The sequence below is a fragment of the Terrapene carolina genome, unplaced genomic scaffold (genome assembly GCF_002925995.2).
Source record: "Terrapene carolina triunguis isolate 2854851 unplaced genomic scaffold, T_m_triunguis-2.0 Scaffold33, whole genome shotgun sequence".
Classification (NCBI taxonomy): domain Eukaryota; kingdom Metazoa; phylum Chordata; order Testudines; family Emydidae; genus Terrapene; species Terrapene triunguis.
The window spans coordinates 1,794,585-1,809,788 of record NW_020664384.1 but is presented as its reverse complement, the minus strand read 5'-3'; the positions used below and the strand labels follow the sequence as shown (position 1 = coordinate 1,809,788).

At 39.7% G+C, this 15,204-nt stretch overlaps 1 protein-coding gene across 4 annotated transcripts in view; it reads right to left on the bottom strand.

Annotated features, from left to right (window-relative positions):
* LOC113406632 (amyloid-beta A4 protein) overlaps window positions 1-15,204 on the bottom strand; it is a 322,356-nt gene that overhangs the window by 235,784 nt on the left and 71,368 nt on the right. For all 4 annotated transcript variants that reach the window (XM_026652412.2, XM_026652414.2, XM_026652421.2 and 1 more), the window contains exon 2: window positions 11,965-12,132. In XM_026652412.2, the coding sequence (XP_026508197.1) occupies window positions 11,965-12,132 (168 nt within the window). The remainder of the gene's footprint in view (window positions 1-11,964; window positions 12,133-15,204) is intronic.

Sequence of the window (15,204 nt, the reverse complement as noted above, 5' to 3'; positions counted from 1 at the left end):
CAACAGAGGCAGTGCTACAATTTATGGCACTTTTCCTGACCTGCCACTAACGTGACCAATATCCCCTTTCAACCTAATATAACTCTTCTGCTTGTAATTTTAATGTGTGGGAGGCATAGTTGCTAACAGTCAATTTACATGTCATCTTGACGCAGAAGCTGGGAGTGTAAAATCCTCCAAGAAAGAAAAAAAGACATCAAGAAGAGAAATACAGTATGTAGTTCCGGATATGAAAACCCAAAAAGAATGAATAATGAAAGGATTGCTGGTACTGTGACAATGCATCAGGATCCATTCCAGACAGGACAGAGACTAGAAAGATCCACGTTTCTGACTGTTATTTTGAACATTATTTACAATGTATTTATTATTAGTGATGACCAACAGCTTTGCTGCTCAACATTATGGTTTTATAGCATGTCTGAGTGAGGGTGGGCGAATATATGTGATGTGCTGAAAGATCTTGTGTTGATTTGTGGGGGTGGTGAATGAGGGAGGTTTGTTATTGTGAGGGGCAATGTGTGTTTGGGTTTATTGACTGTGCTTTGTTGTTGTGTGGGCGGCTTTGAAGAACTGTGGCAGTTGGGTCTAGGAATGCACCGTCTGTGCAGTCTCCCTCATACAACCAATGAAACTGTTGCATTCAAATTAGTTGCAGAGTAAGGGTGATGATGGGTTGAGTCACCTCTGATATCAGAATGGTCAAGCACTCTTGGCATAACAGATACATGCCTTACTGTATCTGTACACCACAAAGGTGTAACTCAAAGTCAAATGGCTGAGAATTTAAAAAATGGACTATAACAGATTGGGAATTCCAGTGATGACTGAAACTGGTGATATTCTGAACAGGGAGCTCTCAGCCTTGCTTTCAGCTGTTTCCATCACTTCGCACTGACTCCACAGACACTCCAGGCTTCAGACAGGTGACAATCCTGGAATCTTATTATACAAATATATTCCAACTTGTGCTCGTATGGAGTGTCCAAAACACAGCAAAAATACCATTTCTGCCACAAAGTGAGAACACGCATCACTGAGGCAACTCAAAGGAATTTCACAGCTTCCTGAAGGCCGCAGAGCATGGTGCTGAGTTGGTTCTGTTCACGAGAGTTCAGAGAATACAGTCAGCATGTCTCTACAACCGTTCTCCCTAAGAGCCAAAACTGCTTGAAAGGGAAGCACTTGACTGTCTCTGTAACTTCTCCCTATAGTCTACAGTATTAACTGCAGGCCCTACTTGCCAAGGTTGGTGTACATTTTCCGGGATGGAGGAAAGGAAGACAGGGAAAAATTGTCCCCAACTTCTACGTGCTTCTCACAGGCATGGTTTTACTAGACCTTTATTTGATGGATCAGGGTGTGGTCTTTCATCAAATAGATCACAAAGCACTTTAAAATTAACAAAGCTCACAACAGCCTGGTGAGATCAGCAATCATCCGCCAAATTTTTTACAAAGCAGGACACTGAGATGGAGAGGTTAAATAAATTGCCCATGATCACACAGTGATGGGAATGAAACCCAGGTCCTTCAGATTCCTAGTTGTGTGCTCTGAACTCTCAGCCATTTTCCCATCATACAAAGAGGAAAACTGAAATTTAGTTTGGTATGTGTCACTAGCAAGTGGAGTTAAAGTAATATAAATCTTAAAAGGACACTCGAGCCTCAACCGGCATACAGTGAGGCATAGACACACAGAACCATACTTCATTGGCAGTTAATGTATGATAAATATTCTCTTCCAATAAAGAGTTATTATCCTTTGATCCTTTGGTTGTTTTATTCAGTGAGTGATTGGTTACTCATTCAGTCCCACTAGCCGTTTGGTCCAATGACTAATGTATTTGGTAAGATCCCATATAAACCAGAAGAGGTAATAATGCCACCCAACCATCAAATTAATAAAGCAATAAAAGTGGTATAAGGGTTGTAAGATAAGAGATATGATGAGAATAACTTGAGAGAATAGCACTTATGTAGACTAAGAAAGATGATTGGCAGGGAGGAGGGGAGAGAGAACATGATCCACATTGTAAATATCTTCAAAGTAGCGATCTAAATGGAGGGGAATTATTCATTGTCCCAGAAGAATTTAGGACAAAATATCAAATAGCCTGAGGCAGAGAAAAGTTTAGGCTGGATATTCAGGAGGAAACAGAAAATAGGAGGTGGTCAAGGCACAATCACTACAAATGTTCAAGAATAGGTTAAATAAAATGTATTAATGGGAATAATGTCATTAGTAAAGTGCCTAGAGGAAAGGATAAGGATGTAAAATTCTCAACGCATAATCTTGCAAAATGCAGGGGATCATGTTAAAATTAATCCAATTGATCTCTTCTGGCTCTATTGTCTCAGGAAAGATGAAGCTGTGGGGAGAAGTCCAGATTTGTTTCCTAGGCATAGTAACAGGGTGCGCTCTCCACTCGCAGAAGAAGCCTGCAGGACTCAAATAAGCTAGGCACAGCATTGTCAGAACTGAAGTTACCAAACAAGACCATTATATTGACTTGGCCTATCTAATCTGTATCCCGCATCCCAATTTCTAGTTTTCAGTGCACCTCATGCTTTCAGAATTCCCTTTTTCTTCCCCTCAAGAGATGCCCAGCCATAGGAGCTAATATATTAAACTGTCTTCAGAGTTCCAACTGCATAGGAGTGGAGGGGTCCCATATCCTAAAGTTATGAGTCCCATAACTTATTCCCATTTCCCTATGTACCAGGGAACAATATCTATAAACACAGTTAGGCCTTGTACATCAAAGGAAGATACTGATGAACAGTTTTTTGTAGGACTCTAACCACTACACGCAGCACTTAGGTCAGCCCTGTTAGAATACTATATTGTGTTTCCTAACTATCCAGAACTAGAACCCATTGATTGAACTGCCAGAAGCTGTGCAAATGCACACCTTTTATTTCTTTAAAAAAACATTTATGTTTTAGTCCTTTGTTCCTCTCATGCACTAGGACTGCCGCTGAAAGAATTTCAAATGGCTGAGTTTTAACATTTCCAGGAGAGAAATTACAGGTCTGATTCCTCCACAATGCCTTTATTTCACCCAGTGAGCAGAGCATTAGTGAAAGTTTCAGTCTCCCTATATACCCAACAAACACTTAAAAACATAAGTCAGGTACTTTATGTCTCTCCGCTTCTGAGACAAATGGAGATGAATTTAGAAGATCAATCCAACACTTTATCCTTGGTAACATATTTGTGTTTATTTCAGTAACAATAGCTCTCTGGAGAAAATGCAGTCGATAACACTTCAATAAAAGTGGCCTTTCACTTTGAAATAGTGGTATTCATGGAGTATCAGAGTTCATTTCAATCCCACTTTCCTTAGCACACAGCACTAGGTATTACATTATTTCTCTCTGCTCAGTTCTTCCTGTCAGCTGGGCTTACCCAAAAGAGTCAGAACCTTCACTGCTCCCAGCTCGTATGTTCTGTCATTTCCCAGCCCCACCAACTCCACTGGGGACACAATCATACATTCAGTTTAATTGGCTATAAACACTGGTGACTATTCCTCCACAAAGTGTACCAGAGATTTTATGGCCAGAAGGGACTACAATGATCATTTCCAGTCTCATCTCCTGCATAAATGATGCCCCTTAGATCAATTGTCAAAACAGTTATAATGAGAAATACAGTGTTGGGATATTGAGAGCATGTGAAAAGCAAACACAAAAGTGTTCTGCTAGTATTGAAAAAGCGAAGATTTTTTTGAATGTACCTTCTGAGCTATGTCAATTGCTGTTTGGAAATTATATAAATTATGGGTTACACACATTGAAACATGAACATGTTGAGGTTCCTTCTGGCTAGAAGAGTGTGCCTTAGTTTAGAATAGTACTGTTAAAGCAGTAAGGTTTCTAAGTTATTGTCTCTTCGTTGCCTTAGGATAAATATATCACCAGCTCAGAGTTTGAACCCAAGACCTTCAAAACTAAAAGAATAAGCTTCAACTGCTTGAACTAAAGCATTCAGGCCTGATCTACCTCTAAAACTTAGGTCAACCTAGCTACATCGCTCACAGCTGTGACCTAAACTCTGGTATAGACACTGCTAGGTCAACGGAAGAATTCTTCCATCAACCTAGCTACTGCCTCTTGAGGGGATGGATTTACTAGTGACAGGAAAAACTTTTCTGTTGCTTTAGCAAGCGTGCACATTACAACTGCAGCTGTGCACCTGTAGCGCTTGTAGTATAGGCATAGTCTATGTCCCCTTGCTAGCAGCTGCAGCAGATTGATTAACTTCCTGTGTGAACCAGCGACTATATGGGGACAAAAGGTGCACTCTTTTCTACTGTAAGTTACATACAGAATGATTAAGATCAACCTTAAATGCAAAGAGATTGTTAAGATGCAAAACTCCAAAATCTTAAAAGCACTGTGCATATCCTGTGCAATAATTCACATGCCATGTGTCTTTAAAATTGGTATTTGTTAAAATGGATGTTTGGCACTACCAAAAATCTAGGGGTGAGAGGTTTACTCTTAACTTTCCAGTTGATTATGGCTTTCCTCAGCAAAAATCTGAGGTATCAGTTTTGCCTCCTTTAAATGTGCAGTTTCACACTTAGCAAAAAAAGAATCTCTGACTCTTAACTGAATGGCTATTATTTTGAATACAATTTCTACCTGTCCCTGGATAGGGAGTGTAAAAGAGAGGACACTGAAGAGACCACGAATATTCATTTATATAATTTTGGAAGGTGTTAGCTACCACAGTGATGAGCACAGCAGGATTACCTTGTTATGGTAGGTAGATAGCAAGGGGAAGGGGAAGCAAAGGTATGTTTGATGGTCCTTTTAGTTCCTTACCAAAGGAAAAGGTAGTATGGAAGCACTGTTTCTGTGTGAGTGATTGTACTGTATACTAGCCTAAAGACTACTGTTGTCAGTTAATGGCTCATCATTCTTCAAGAACTATTGCTCAATTCAAGATGTGCTGGACCTGGCCTGAAGTTTTATGTCACTTATTTCTCCAGAAACAAATCTAAGACCATTTAAGAATGTTATAAACACAGAAAAGTGGAGAATATAATCCTTTCAAAAAAGAAATTTTGTTATTTTAATTATGTTTTGGTACCTAAACAGTACAGTGGTAGGATTCATGAGAAATGCCAAGAAGGCAGGTTGGACTGAATATATAAAACACGTCATCTCCATTTACAAAGGTGATTATTTTACCAACAGCTATACCAGTGACATCAAAGATGATGCAGTTATTTCCTGCTCCAAATATATAAGAAAATAATGCTAAGATATTGCAGGGTGCAGTTACAGTTGGTAAATATTGATTTTCTGAGGAGGACTACTGAAGGAATAGACAACATCTATATACTGCCTTCATGGATCTCAGTGGTTTACAAAGGGCAGGCAAATCTCACCATTTTACAGAGGAGTAAACTAACTAGTTAAGGGACTTTAAGAGATGCTGGACACTCCATCTCCCATTAAAGTTAATAGAACCTGTTGGTCTTCATGTGCCCCAAGAGACAAGCTGAAGATCACACAGCAGGTCAGTTGCATTTGAAGACTAAAGGGCAGAACCCAGGTCTCTTGACTCCCAGTTCTATGCTCCATCCACTTGACCACCCAAAGGAAATTTACTATAAATTCTTGGCTTGCTCTTGAAAAGCTTAATTTTCAGAAAGATTCCTTTGCATTCTGCTCAACTCAGTGCACATTTAGTTAGAAAAATCAAATTTAATATGAAAATGAGCATTCTAACGTGAACTAATTGAATGAAATCATGTCCTAGACAAAACTGGATTTATCTGTTACCATCCTGCATGTCATCTTTACAACACAGTATGAACAACAAGTTCAGTACAAATAGCAAAATTAATTCAGTCCTATGAGCTATATTTATAATGCACTGCAATTACTGGAAATAAGATACAGCACACAGAGGCTATTTTCAATATTGTTAGTAAAGTAAAATGAATGTTCTGCCTGAATCCTTTTTCTAGTAAATCCTTTTCCATAGGAACAGAACCCACTCAAAATTAACTCCCCCCTTTTTGAATATATTCATATTTTCCTAAAGGCAGAATTTTGCAGGATTCTCAAAGCCCTAAAACACTTTTAAGATTGCAGCCAACTGGCTCTGAATACGAGTACTAAAACATAGCTTCCTCAAGAAAATAATCTGCCTGTTCAGAGGTTCTGGCAGCTGCCATCTTCAACATCTGTACATGGGGACATTAAGTTGACCCCACAATGAAGGAGCAGCTGTCTCTTCATGCTTCAAGCCAAACTCTAATTAATGGAGTAAGAAGTTTTCCCTGTGGACAAGTTATTCCATAACTACCTACTGCAGGATTTTTTTGACCATTCCTATGAAGCTACTGGTACTGTATGCTGTCAGAGACAGGACTAGAGGAACTAACAGCCCAATTTGATATGGCAGTTTCTATGTCCACAACATTAACTATTCTGGCACTTGTACAGGTATTACCATCCGTCTTGCATTAATTCATTTTGATACAGTACTGTTCTACTGCTTATAGCACTCTGATTTGCAGATTAACAGCAGATGAGGCCCATACCCAATAAGGGGTGCTGTTATATGGCAGTGAGGAAATTATTTGTAGTAGATAAATTGTTTAGTGATAACAGATGTAACTGATTATTTACACTTCTGCAAATGTGTCTCATTCCACCAAGATGAAAGAAAATTAAAAACTTTGCAATAAATAACTGATATGGGAAGAGTAACCAGCTTTATCTGCTAACTCTCAAAGAAATGTGGTGTCTTATGCTACATTGCCCCAAAAGAGATAAGAGAATGACATCTCTCTTCACTCTCAAACCTGCACAGTGTACTCTAGTTCTGTGTGTGTTGAAAAGGCATAGAAAAATTAACACAGTTTAATTGACTTTACTTATCATCCAAGCATCTTCCATTTCCTCATAAATAGGAATCTTACAGTTCGGTAGCACCTTAAACATGCTAAGTGCTGCCCAAATATTAAAAAACCCAACACACATTCTAAAAAGATAAGACAGAAAATCAACATATTTAGAAAGAGGTGTACACTTCCTTGTTATTTTTCTCCCTCTTTCTGCCTCTGCAACCCTCACCCTCTTCCCACCTGCCACCTTTATGTCTAGATGCCAAAGTCAACCTAAACTGCCATTACTGCCCTGGTGCACCTTCCTGTCAAACTTAGGGCATATGTGTTACAGCCCTTGCTGAGTCTCCTCTTACCAGTCTTGCGATTCCACATGCTCTCCAGCCACCTGGTTCTGCACAGTGTCTAGCACTCTATACTGTCTCTAGTTCTGGCCTCTCAGGTAGGCTCCAGGTTCAGATTCCCCACCTGGCCCCCTTCCTTGGGATGTAGGACCTTGCAAGTCCAACTGCCCTCATCCCTGACACCAGTGCTGACCTCTCCAGCCCCCCTCATAATTAAGGCAAGCCCAGTCTAGAGGTCCACCCTCATGGGCATTCGAGATTCTGTTTAAGGAAAGAACACAAGGCTCACAAAGAAATTTCTTAAACACGTGTGCAACCACACCTTACTTTACTCATAAAAAGAACACTAGAATCACAAATCTATGGAGAAAACAAACAACACCCGAATGCAATTCCCTTCTCCAGTGTCCTCTCTAGTCTTGAGCCTTTTGGGGGGGTTTTAAGGGGCCTCCTGCCCCCACACCTTCTTGCACGGACAGCCATGAGGCGTTCCAAGTGGTTCCTTCGTACGGAGATACAGTGAGCTTTGTCCTCTTGGATCCTGTGAACTGCTAGATGGTTGCTTAAGAGGCGTAGGAGGCAAGGCTTCAAGTAGCAAGCTGAGTGTCCCGCAGTTCAAATAGGCAATTAATAGCCCCTTCCATCTTCCCATCCAGGTGATCGTGAAGGAACATATCAGTCTTCGGAGGGAGATCTGAGAGCTTAAAATGGGAAGCCCCCAGCCCATTTATGGATTTGACAGCTAGAAACTATGGATGCTAGTGTCCAGCTGCAGAGTCTGAAGATTTTTGGGCGAGGTGGGTATATAAAAAGGATAGGCACAGCCCATTTCCACCACCTGCCCAATAAACAGATACACCTCTACCCCGATATAACGCGATCCGATATAACACGAATTCAGATATAATGCGGTAAAGCAGTGCTCCGAGGGGGCGGGGCTGCACACTCTGGTGGATCAAAGCAGTTCAATATAACGCGGTTTCACCTATAATGCGGTAAGATTTTTTGGCTCCCGAGGACAGTGTTATATTGAGGTTGAGGTGTAGTTGATTTTGCCTGTGAGGAACCTAGTGATCTCTCCATTTCATCCTCTGAAGACTCCTGTTCTACCTGAGAGAAAAGAGATTTTGTTATGTGGGAGAACAAGTAACATTGTTCTGGGATGATCCTCCTCGAGTTTTGTGAAGAATAGAAAATAGGTAGCAGAGGGGACCCCAAGACAAACTCTCATCTGGACCAACCCACTAGCTCGCCTTCTCCAGGGCACCCCGTATCTAAGAGGAGGAAAATGAAAGTGAGATTTTTCCTGCTCCTGGGTCAGAGAAGAGCAGTGAAAGATGGGTCCAGGAAGCCCACCTGCTGAGGAGGGGGAGAGTTTTTGAGAAGCTATTTTGGAGGACAAATCAAAGATTCCTTTATGGAGGAAAATAGGAAGGCAACACAAGCCCCCTTGATCTAGGCTGCCACTCCTAGACGAGGAGACAAGGAGAGGTGGGAGGCCTACTTCCAACATATAATCTTGCGAATCCCTGCCTGACACCTGGGTTCTCTTTATAAGTCACCTTGTTGGGTATCCACTGAACCTTTGGTGACGTACTTTAGCAGAGCGTGTTCATTTAGATTTTAGCCACTCATATTCATGCCTGGGCCTGGCATAGATCTACCACAGCAAGATCACAGCATGAGCAGAAAGGAAGAGGGAGGGTGGGCAGAACAGACCTGCTGTTGAATATTTCAGGGGAGCAGCACCTGAGGGACAGCTATTTCCATGAGGAAATTTCCTTTGCCCTCATCTGCACTGTGTCACTCCAAATCTCTGCTGAGACCTGGAAGAAAGATGGTGCTTCAGCAGAGAAGTACCAGGATCAGCTGCTCATAATGAGGCAGGAGAACATCTATGGAAGCTGCCTGTATGCCAAGAGAAGACGGAACTGACCACAAACAGTTATATCCAAGACTGGTTACCACCAGTCTGATTGACAAAGAATAATTAGTCTCCATCTACATTGGTGGAAGATGCACCCCAAAAGTAGCATCAGTTCATTAGGTAGGAGAGCAGCATGGGCAACAGAGAGAAGAAACCAGAAGGTTTCGTTTGGCAAAAGGACTCTGAACGGAGATTATTCACATGTAAAATGTAGCACATCTCGGCTTTGATGCTTTATTGCTTCCCTGCTAACAGGAAAACTGAAAGCGTGCCCAATTCCCCTGTGTCTGATTTGCAGTAGTGCCTTGCTATTTAATCAGCAGAAGGAAAAGGGACAAAAGAAAGAGAATCTCACCTATAAGTCACCTCCTCAGGGAAACAAAGAACATTGGAGTGTCAGGAAATAAGGGCTTCTAGTCAGGAGCTGAACAGTGAGTCTAGCTTACATTTCTATATTTACTATCACTTCTCTTCAGATCTCTATTTATATCAATTCTTTTATCTGAGCTTCCCATTTCTCTTTTCACTAGACTGAGTTGGTTTTCTAGTAAACCATTAGTTTCCATTTAATCAATTATAATCATTTGCTCGATGTTTTTAATAAAAATGTTGAGAACAGTTGATAAATTTCATGATTTTTAAAAAATTTTTCATTACATTCTTCAAGTTTTTCAAGAAAAAGTAGCTACACTTCAATAAAAAATATTTTTTAAATATTTGGACCAGCTCTAAAAATTGTAAAGTATACGTTGGCCTCCCACTCGAAGTTAGCTACTTGCACCCATGCACCCAGACTGCTGTGAGAGGATCCAAATACTTAATTAAGCCTCCCGAGTCTGAACAGGGTCCAGGCACTGCTCTGGCATGGGGTCTCTACACACACACATTCAGGATGCAAATTTTCTAGCTAGCACCCCCACTACTTCTGAGAGCTGAGTTCTTACAGTCCAATTACCTAGTCCCTGGGACCAGAATGCTAGCAATGAGAGCACTCTGGATTTAAATTTACCTCTTACGGGGCATGCGATAGGTATAGCAAGAAATACACACAGCGACTTTGCACAGGATTCTAAAACATACAGCATAGCTTTCCCACTGTCTTGGCCCCCCGTTTCTCCGGACACTAAGCACAAAGGCTACATTTTGTTATCCATTACTGTCTGGTGTAATTCGATTCTCCATGAGAAATACGCATTTCTGGAGAATTTTTTCCCCCTTTAGTTTTGTCTTCTAGTTGTTTTTAATTAAAAATTCTCTTTGATATATTCTACCACACTGGACATCAAAATTCAGTTTGTTTTCATTCTTATTATCTTACACTTTCCATTTTTTTATTTTTAATCCTTTCATTAGCTCTTTTAGAATGCGTAACTACAACATCGGGCCACTACAGGTTTATGCCTTGAAATTTCTTAATTGTATTACTTCTGTTATCTGATTTAAAAAATAAATAAACAAACAAACAAACAAACAAACAAACATTACTTTTTAAAGTCTTAATACTTCCACGGACTTTTATCCCAATGGGTAATATCTGATGTAGTTCCACTGTCTGACTTTTTTTTCCTTATTTTTTTTTAATTTCTTTTCATAGTTTCATTATATATAAAAACTGGTTATATACAAGTTCCAAGGAAGCCAACAAAAGACTAAAAGATGCCTTTTGAAAAACATAGGTACAAAGCCCACGCTTTTCAAAGCCAAATCATTCATGATGCCTTGATAGAGGATAAATAGTTACATTGTCTAAACAAATTTCATGAATTATTTTAATACTGATTTTGGTACAGAAGAGAGCACTAGGAACGAAAAATCAACGTTGTTGCCATGGCATTACATTTGCAAGAAAAAAAATCCAAAATCCAACACCTTGCAGAATGATATATGTGACCCAAAAGCCACAATAAAAAATACATGCCAAGAAAAAAAATCACTGCAAGGAGTAGAAAGGACATCTGACAGGTAGGTAGATATGGATCAGGGTACTGAAGAAAATTCAAATACTGAAATATTTTGCTTTTTAGAGAGGGATTTTTTGAAAGAATTAGAGTGACATTTAGGGGGTAAGACAGCAGCTCTGCATTTTTTATTTATTTATTTATTTATTTTTTTAAGGTAGTGGCCTGTGTTTAAAAAAAAGGAAGTCTGGATGAGAAGGCAGAGGGATTAAAACAGCAGCTCAATCTGTGCTCTTTTCTTTCATGGCATGAAAACCACATTTTCTCTTCCCCTTGTCACACACTGGTGCAAGGTTATCATATTATCGCAGCATGGGAACAAAACAAAATTAGATACACAATCTGTTCACAAGACTTGAGCGAGTGGACAATAAATTTCTGCTCTCCAACACCAAATCATTTGTTGTGACCTCATTTGCAGCGCAAGTTTACTACTAAAAAAATCCTCAAACGATTCATTGTGCCACAGAAAATAATAGCTGTGGGTTGATCTGATGTATATTTGTGGAATGCTCCAATGACATTAAGGTTATCACAACTCAATCCCTCAAATCATGCCTAGCAGGAACTCGGATATTAATATTAATAAACAGCACTTCTTCAGCATTTTTAATCTTCAAAGAGCTTTGCAAACAATTAGTTCATTGTACAGAGAATGCAATTAGCACCAGCAGGAGGATTGACTTACACTACTCTCAAATAGCCTCTTCATCCACTGCTTGGAGCAGGGTTGACAGGGAGGAAAGGGCAAGGCAATGGAAGGGAGAAGAGCAAGAGCCTAGTGGATTCAACCCTTAAGCAAAAGTTCTATTTACGTGCCTGAAAAAAAACGTTAAGTTATCTGTTAAACTAGGAACTTACTTCTTGGCAATATTGCAGAATCCCTTCTTTTGTTCCAATGCAGGTCTTGGTCCCTGAGGGGTCAGATTCCCATTTTCCATTCTGAACATTCATATGCATATTGAGTTTGCCACAAAACATGGCAATTTGGGGCTCTGCCAACAAGCCAGCGTTTCCATCAGTAGGCACCTGGAAATAGGAGGAGAACATTGTTATTAATTATTGAAACTTCAATCCAAGGTGGCAACAGTTCAAATGAACTGAAATCAATAACTTCTGCTTATACACGCAAGGCAGCAATTATGTGAATGGTTATATGTACAGAGATTTGGGAGATTAAAACAAAAATCTCTTGAGTAATTCAACACACCACAAACTCAAGACAGAGAGGTTTTAAATTGAAAAAAAACTTTGGGGCAGGGATTGACATCCACTAGAAGTTTGTCTAGACTAAGATAAAATATATATGTAGTTAAAACACTCTGGGTAACACGGGGGCCCCCATGTTAACTTCAGCTGATCAAAAATGGGAAAAGTTTTCATCAAACTTTGGCCCCTTTTTCATTTAAAAAAAATGAATTTTCAACCAGCTGTATTTAAATTAACACGTTTTAACACTTCTGTAGACAGGATAAGGAATATTTTAATATGTGTTAGCTGACACGATAGAGATGAACCCCAACTTCCACCGACGTTTCTAAAATACAGTTTACCCGGACGACATGAAACACTAGCTAAACTATGTTAGCGAACACATTTTAAAAATACATTTGTTATCCTATTGTGGGCAAGCCCAATATGTCTTTACAGTGCCTGGTGCCATGGGGATCCAGCCCACTTGAAGCATCTAGGTATTACTAGAGTACAAACGATGAACAACAATTAATACCACCACCACACATTGCCTGTGTAATTGCTGAAGGGAGTCGTATGTATAATTGTGTAGATTCTATTTGATACATATAGTCAACAACCACAACAAAAAACCTTAAAGTTGTTATATCATAACTATTCACTGGGGCACAGTTAAAGATGGTCTGTGGAGCTTTATTTAGAAATTCCCTCATTTTTAAATTATTTTTCCTGTAATATCATTTTATATTAATAGGACATTTACATAAAACTTTAAATATCTGAAAGTTTCTGTTTGGCCATTTATATAGATGCATCTTACATTCAGATATCATATGAACCCCCAAGAATTTCTAAACGCCTTATAAACCAGTGCTTTCAGAGGACTGCGATATGTTCTATAAACATCCTTCTGTCTAGAACTTGTCTCTTTAAGTAACTCAATACTGAACCTCTTCACAGCTGAAATCACCCTCAAGATGCTGATTGTGCAATGAAACCACGTGACAGGAGATAAATCAGTTGTTTGAAATGAAAGAATCAGCAGATACATTAACCACAATGTTACTAAATGAAAGCAAGCTCTGGCAAGAATACAATGGAAACAGATGTCGAACATCAGCATCAGAGGGTATTACCTTCCACCAGGGAGTACGGATGGATCTAAGCATCTGTGTTGAGCAGCACTCTAAATATTAGGAGATTGAAAAATTAACCAGACACCAAGTGGTGAGCCCAAAATGGAAGACAGATCTCCCATGAAAGTTCTGGGCCAGGACTGTAGCAAAAAGCCTAACAGCCTTCCTTCTGCCCCTCACAACTGTCTTTTCCATCACATCACATCAGACATTTGCACTATCAAGCATGTATGATTCCTCCCCTCCCCCAAACTGGCCCTCACATTTAGGGGTTGACTCATGTACTCATGATATTGCAGTTGCTATGATTCAGGCAAACAAGTTTTTCATATACAAATACAAATGGAGGTTTTCATTGCCCTCAAGCTCACTTGCATTCACATACAAAGGCATGACTTGCATCACATGCTCATTTCTATTAGGTGAAGCAGTACAGGAAAGTAAAAAAACCTGGCTGTTATGAAAACAGACCTATGCAATCCTTTCCTCCCTGCCTCTAAGGTGCTACAGTTAGTAGCTATTCCAATCCAACTTTTGCTTTAGGATGAAGGAAGAGATTTCCAAATAATCTCCCCACCACGCATCCCCTTACCATTTTTGAGTCTGCCTTCAGATCACATTGGTGTTTGTTGTTTCACATAGTTTATCCAAGAAGGGTGAATTAACAAGGTTCTTATAACTGAGGCCCAAAAGTTTAACAAACAACAATAGCTAGCTCTCTCATAGTGCTTTTCTTCTAAAACACTAGATCTTCAAGTGTTTTACAACGGAATTCAATATCATTAATCCCATTTTACAGATGGGGAACTGAGTCACAGAGAGATCACCCAGTAGGCGAGTGGCAGAGAAAAGAACAGAACCTAGGGGGTTCCAAGTCCCAGATCAGTGTGCTATTTGCTAGACCATGCTGCCTTCAGTGTGTACAACAATTTCTGAACAACACTGAAAATGATCAGTATCTTGTGTATTTCACTTTCCTGTTATTTAGGTCCCTATTAACAGATTACCTTTCCTTGCCAGCAAAGTGGCATAGTGCGGCACAAACTTTTTAAGCAGCAGTAAAATTAAAGTGATGCAACACTCTCATAACTTGCATCCAAGAGTTTTTAAAATGCTGGTTGAGTAGCTCATTGGAGCATTAATGCTGATTTTCAGTAAGTCTTGGGGCACTTGGTAAGATCCAGGAGATTGGAAGAAAGCTAATGCCCTAATTTTTAAAAAAGGTAAAAGGGATGACAGAGTAATTATAGGCCTGTTACCCTGACAGTGATCCCTAGCAAGATATGGAGGAGCTAATATGGGCCTTGATTATTAAAAGAGAGTAACGTAATTAATGCAAATCAACATGGGTTTATGAAAAATAGATCTTGTCAAACTAACGTGATATTTTCTAGTTAGACCACAAGTTTGGTTGATAAAGGTAATAATGCTGATAGGTCTCAAAATATATTTCTACACGGGGTATCACTACTGAATAAGTGCGTTTCCAGTGGGGTCCCACAGGGTTTGGTTTTTGGCCTTACACTATTTTACATATTTATCAATGATCTGGAAGACAACATAAAAACATCACTGACAAAATTTGCAGATGAGACAAAAATTGGGGGAGTGGTAAATAATGAAAAGGACAGGTCACTGATTCAGAGCAATCTACATCATTTGGTAAACTGAGCACAAGCAAACAATATGCATTTTAACACAACTAAGTGGAAATGTATACATCAGGGATTGGCAACCTTTGGCAGGCGGCTCGCCAGGGTAAGCTTCCAGC